This window comes from Trachymyrmex cornetzi, unplaced genomic scaffold (genome assembly GCF_001594075.2).
Source record: "Trachymyrmex cornetzi isolate Tcor2-1 unplaced genomic scaffold, Tcor1.1 scaffold169, whole genome shotgun sequence".
NCBI lineage: Eukaryota > Metazoa > Arthropoda > Insecta > Hymenoptera > Formicidae > Trachymyrmex > Trachymyrmex cornetzi.
In genome coordinates this window covers 79,242-85,807 of record NW_017296298.1, presented here as the reverse complement: position 1 = coordinate 85,807, position 6,566 = coordinate 79,242, and the positions used below count along the sequence as shown (strand labels likewise).

General features: G+C 30.6%; 1 protein-coding gene across 1 annotated transcript; it reads right to left on the bottom strand.

Moving 5' to 3' along the window:
- Positions 1-2,826: 2,826 nt before the first annotated feature.
- On the bottom strand, positions 2,827-5,386 carry LOC108759123 (phospholipase A1). The gene is made up of 6 exons (XM_018504415.1): positions 5,241-5,386; positions 5,032-5,173; positions 4,649-4,773; positions 3,517-3,824; positions 3,296-3,386; positions 2,827-3,056 (listed from the first exon to the last, which is right to left on the bottom strand). Exons 1-6 carry the CDS (start codon positions 5,384-5,386, stop codon positions 2,909-2,911), a joined length of 960 nt encoding a protein of 319 aa, XP_018359917.1. The 3' UTR covers positions 2,827-2,908.
- Between the last annotated feature and the right edge of the window lie 1,180 nt (positions 5,387-6,566).

Below are 6,566 nucleotides of genomic sequence, written 5' to 3'. Positions count from 1 at the left end.
AGATTTATGAAATTGAATGTTGTCAAATTTTATTGAGGTTAGTTTTCAAATCTTGTTTTATTATACAAAAATGAATATTGGGTAATAAAGTCTGCATGCAGTGATAGAGTAAGATCGTATTCATAGGAAAAAGGTGATATAATGATTTGTTTAACTGTAAAGATTAGATTTGGCGATCGTGAAACCACAAGGCATGAAAGTCGTAATATGAGGTGCTCACGATATTCCTAGCTAATATGGGCCGATATTCATAGTCAGATCTTATGTTTAAGATTTTAATAATTTATTCGATCATCCGCTCATATATACGCGATGGAAAGATGCTGGTTCCCCATGCGGCGTACTTTTCGAGTTGCGTATGTTACGAAAACCAATCGTAAATTCGTTTAGCATTTCTTTAGAGTGTACAACAGAAATTCTAATCAGCAATTGATTGCATTAGTTCCGCATTTCTCTAATCTTCCGCGAAATACGCCCAATGTGAATGCCGGCTTTCAGAATGGTGTATTCTAATAAATAAAAAATAACGTATTCCAGTAAATTACTAGAATACGCAGTTACGCTTAAGGCGTCGTCTACAATACACGGAGTAAGGGTGCTGTCCCATGACAGTGAGGGTGCCGTCCCATGTACACGGAATCGGAACGACGGAACGGATTTCTTACTAGAAATAAGTTCACTAGCAAGTCTCTATGCAGTGCAAGTCTCTTTTATGATTTTAGAAGCTGTATTTGCTCCAATACGAAATACATATGAAAGAGATGCTATACTATCACCAGATGCCAACCAGCGTAAAACCAGTTGCAATCTTGTACGAGATGAAATTGGAACTCGGCATAATTCTTGCTTAATAAGTGGTACAACTAATGACAGCAGTTCTTCAAATAATTCCGGGGTAATTCGAAAGTAATTGAAGAACTTCTCACGATGGGTCGTTTGCATTTCAACGACTAAATTGTCACTTGCGCCTTGAAGATGTCTCATTCTTTGTGTAAACATTGGCCGTACCCAAAATTTTCGTTTTCTTGTATATTTTTTATTTTGTAATAAAATATTATAAGCGAAATATAATTTTCGTACTCTCTTAAATATCAGAATAGCACGCCAACTTGCATATTTCTTGCATTTCGCAATAATTTTAACATCACAGTTAACACTACTTCTTCGTCCATCGTTGTAATCTCCAAAAAAAGGTTTCTGAATATTTGTTTTAACTTCACATTCAACCATCTGAGGTGAACATATCATTCCGTTCCGTAAGAAGTTTCTCTCTACCCGTCCCATGTAGCCGGAACGCAATGGAATTTTGGTAACATAATATATCTCACTCTTACAATTCAGTATTTTTAAGTATTCAAAGTAATGTTATAAGTAAGATAATTGCACAAATTATGCATATTACTGCTTTAGTCGCATTAAAATAACGAAATATCGATTAAATTAGGCAAATTAATTTGCGACCGAAGCTACATTCCGTCCATTTTCATTCCGTTCCGGCTATATGGGACGGGTAGAGAAACTTCTTACAGAACGGAATTGTAGTGATCTCAAATTTTCTAGTAAGAAATCCGTTCCATCGTTCCGATTCCATGTACATTAAAATTGAACATTAATATATGTTTATAAACTTTGTGAGATTGAAAGAAATACAGCAGAAAAGTATTAGAATGCAAATGTAATGAAACTTTTTAAAGTATTGTTTAATTTTACATCTGTCATAGTTAGAAATGTGTTTTAAATTAAAAACTTTGTTATCGTATATTTAAATGCTCTATTGTTATATTGAAATGAATTGTTATATATGTATATGTACCTAATAGTACGGTACCATAAATCGTCTTATATATATTTTGCTATTTTATAATATTACTTTTATCACGTTGAAATGTAATTGATTTTATCCAATTATTTTAAAAAGTTAGAATTCTTTTATCATTGAGCAAGGTATAACATAATTTTACTGTCGCTACAGTAAAATAACGTGGAGTTTTATTATCTTTGCAAACACATTAACTTTCTTCGAGTGCGTCATTGATGTGCATCATCACACTACAAGACACGGACTCATTATTATAAGAAGAAAAGGGAAAGACTAAGAATTAGAATCTCCTACCTTAGTTTTGATAATCATTTTAACGAATATACTGAGTTATGAATCAAATTGATTGAACACACAGGTCATACGGATTAAGGATTTATCTGTATTAACCGAGAAAACTTTCCGAGCGATATTTCTAATCTTGCGACATATCGATGTATCAATATTGATTAAGGAAAACTACAGAGAGCTGTTCGAAAAACATTAACAACGCGACAATGTATTTTATTTACGAATGCGAAGCGAGAAAAAGGAAAGAAAGACAAGGGGATTATTAATACACGATGTACGATACACGATGTACGATAAACGATGCGAGAGAAACGTCTGAGCGATGTTCATACGATGCGAATTAACGTCGAACGAGAGTTATTCCCGTGGCAGATGATTATCGAAAGTATCTCTGTCATTTTAAGGCGAATAACGAAAGAACGTCACATACACAAGAGAACGAATGAAATAATAAAAGTATAATTATTATAAAATTTAATTCAGTAAGATAATCGAGAAATATACGATAATGCGCAATGAAATTTCTGTGGTAGTCTTATCTTCATCTTCTTTTCGTATCCTTTATCAATTTTTGCCTATTAGTAAGTAAGTAGTAACTAACTTAGTTTTATTAAATTTTATCAATTACAATCGTTTCGTTTTCTTTCATCAGTAATTCAAGTATCTTGCGGAAGAAAGATTTACGTGTGCTGGTCAAACAATTTTATTTAATTATTTATAATAATTTATCGTAAAATTTCATTCTTCTTATATTTTTTCTTATTTAAAAAACTGACATTTCAAATTTAACGACTGCTATTACTGTTTACAGTTGAAAGTATCTTGTGTACAATGCTTATCCTTATCAACGTATACGTAATATTTTCCCTCCATGGAATTGTTTTGTAATATATTGCAATTCACGATAATGCAATCTGTTGTGTTAGAATCAGGATAAGGGGATGAACTGAAAAAATTCAAATCACATAATAAGTAATACAATAATCATAAATTAACAGAAAATCCGTATATAAATAATTCAAAAGAACATCTTATTGACACCTTTGGAATGACTTGAAAAAAACAAATTCGATAATATGCGCAATATGTTTTATATAAATGATATAATATAATGAAATTTTTCAGGAAAATTTAATGTTCGTGAAAGTTGAGCTAAAGTGAAGTATATCAAAAGAAGGGACTTACCTGTTAGAAACACCAAGGAATCCACAATTATTTTTACACATATCTGTTATATAAGTAACAGCTCTCGTGTGTGAGCAAGGGATACTTATGCCTAAAATGTGAATTTGATTTATTCATAATTTCCTTTTATCGCCTCTTTTCTATTATTCTAGCAAGCAATATCTTTTTGAAAAAAAAAATCTTTTGTACACAATAATTAGATGTAATTGATCTCTCAGTACCGCATTTTGGTTGTATGTGTCCGCCATTGAAGTAGAAATCGGCATGACCTATTTCGTACTGTATCCCGAAATCCGATGTATGAAGAACTTCTACATATTTGGCATCCGATTTGCAAAGTCTATTCTCGCATTTGTTGATTCCGAATAACGGCGATGCGGGATCAGCAGCAACGATACGTTCAATCTTGAAGCCACCACTCTGCATATATTTCGCAGCAAAGCCACTCACGTGCGCGCCGAGGCTGTGGCCGATGTACGTTATCTTTTCTATTGGAACATCGCATTCTTTGATCAAGGTATGGGTATAGCTGCAAAATGAAAATTCAATTATTATGGACCATCGCATCTTTGGTATGTACACGTGCGTGTGTATGTGTGCGTGCGTGTGCATATACATACCCACACAGGGTATCCTTTTTTAACTTTCACATCGAAATATTTCTAAAAGTATAAAGGATGCGGAAAAATTTTTCAGATAACAAGTAAAATGGTTTTGAGAGCAACGTATTTTGAACACGGTTTTTTCTAGGTACAGACACGAAAAAGATACAAAAGGTCCATTTTTTAAAATAAAATTATGATTTTTTTTTACATAATATGATTTTTCTAATTATTCTGTTCATAAAAGTAAAGTACGCGATATAAAAAAATAGTTTATTATTAAATATATAAAAAATTAATAGTTTACGAGAAATTTAACATTTTATGTCAATATGTGTTAGAATGAAGTATAAAATATCTCTTAAACTATTAGGTTTTTTATATCTCTACCTTAATGCTTTTATGTGCAGAATAATTAGAAGAACCATATTTTATTTAAAAAATCATACAATTTCATTTAAAAAGTAAACCTTTATATATTTTTGGAGCCTCCACTTAGAAAAAAAATAATGTGATCAAAATATGTCCCCCTCGAAATTGTTTCGCTTTTATCTAAAACGTTTTTCCGTATCTTTCATATTTTTCAAAATATTTGTTTGTTAAATTCAAATAAATTATTCATATGCATATATGTATGGATGTGTATGTGTGTATATGTAAAATATAATCGAATACTATACTTATTTTATCATTATTTAATCATTAATATTATTTTATTTTGTGTATCGATTTTTTTTAAAAGTAGTTATACTTTGCCAAACGGTGACCTATCTCTCGAGTGTTGAACACCGCACTAGGATATGCCGCGAACTTCAAGATGGGTATCCCATCTGTGCAGGCTCCTTGAGACCAATCCAATGCAAATACTGTGTAGTCCTATCAAAGCAGAAAATTATTTTGTTAAATGAATTGATGATATTTTTTATTAAGTAAATTGATGAATTTTTGACGTAGATAGAATTCATCACACACACACACACACACCAATTCATCGGGAAATTATTTTATCAATTTTTACTTGTTTATTTTTCACTATATTTTACAATACGTTCACATTGAAATTAAATTTTTGTCTTTTTTAGATGCGTTGTACTTTCATTTCAATTATTACTTATGCGAAAGTGTAATATCTACCGATTTCAATTGCATGGCCAGTTCTCTAGTAGTACTCGAATTTGCGTAACTAGTGAAGCCATGGGTTAGAAAGATGAGCGGTTGCGACGGATCAATATTGTTACAAAGCTTGTTTTCCAGGACTTTTTCATCTGTAACACGGCTGAAACGAAAATAAATATAATTGGCACAACAGATGAATTGACAATGGATATTTGCACCTGTTTTACCTGTTATATAGATATAATGATACCGATTTAACGCCAAAGATACAGGAATTTGAAATTTTTTTCACCATAGGCACTTGATTAAGTTCGGCACGTAAATACGTGCATTGTATAAGGAAAAGTACAAGTATCGTAATAATAGTTCTCATCGTGTGTGCAAAAAGAAATATTAACGAATCATCAAAGGAAAATTGATAGTTACTAGATCAAACCTTGCAATAGTACGAGCTTTTATATGTACACGAATACATGTTTTGTACACACACACACACATTTATACGTATATAAGTATTGATACTTTCACGGAAGTACTTAAATTTTATATTGCAATAATGTTCAATATACATACATAAATATTACATGCATAATCTTTAAAAAACATTTTTATCTTATATTACGGGAAAAATATGAGATATAAAAATAAATAATATAAGAAATCACATACAAAAAATTATTAAATTGTAGAACATGACACGCTATGTATGTAGGTTTTTTATAGTTTTAAAATTATATTATTTTTAAATATAATACGTACATTATATATTAAAAATAATATAATTTTAAAACTATAAAAAGCAACATTGCTACTTCTAGAAGATAAAATCATGTCATTTAAGTTAGAATTACTATCTTTCGAGTAAATGGATGCATTGGGTTTGTTTCTTTAGCCATTTATTACACAAATTTTTACATTTAGATATTATAGTGTTATTCCGTCGTATACAACTTTTATGTGGATTGAAAAATTTAGTGATAAGACCAATATTGTTGTTGATTTTTCTTTAATGGAAATTTTAATAACCATTATTCATTATAACTTGGAAGCGATAATAATTGATATCAATGCAAATTACGAAAACAATTGTATGTCTGAAAAAGAACATTGTCCGTGCAACTTTCACAGAGCAAGAATTATTTCACTGATTCATAAATTCGGAATTTGAATTGCATTAGGCCTGTTCTATTTAGCTAAATTTTTGCACCAATTCATCTTTCTTCCTTTTATCTTCAGGAGGAAATAAAGTTTTAATAAGGAATAAATATGGTAAATCTGTATATGAAGTAATAAATAATAATAATTCAAACTTCCTACATATATTGCAAGTGTTATGACATGAGGTACATATTTCATATAATGTGTTTATTGCATTTAGTGCATTGAATTCAATCTGCGCACTCTGTATGCTTTGCGCATAAATCCCGCTTGCTAAAAATGCCCTATATATGCCGTAAACTTTATAAACACATTTTATAAGTTATTGTGTCATAATACGCGTTTTATTTATATGCATTATTTGTAAATTTTTCATAAGCTGTACATACCCCCCC

Coding starts and splice junctions, on each gene's coding strand:
- LOC108759123 (XM_018504415.1), bottom strand. CDS start 5,386: ATGAGAACTATTATTACGATACTTGTACTTTTCCTTATACAATGCACG. Junction 4,774..5,031: donor TGGCCATGCAATTGAAATCG/GTAGATATTACA, acceptor CTGCTTTGATAG/GACTACACAGTATTTGCATT. Junction 3,825..4,648: donor ATAGGTCACCGTTTGGCAAA/GTATAACTACTT, acceptor TTCATTTTGCAG/CTATACCCATACCTTGATCA.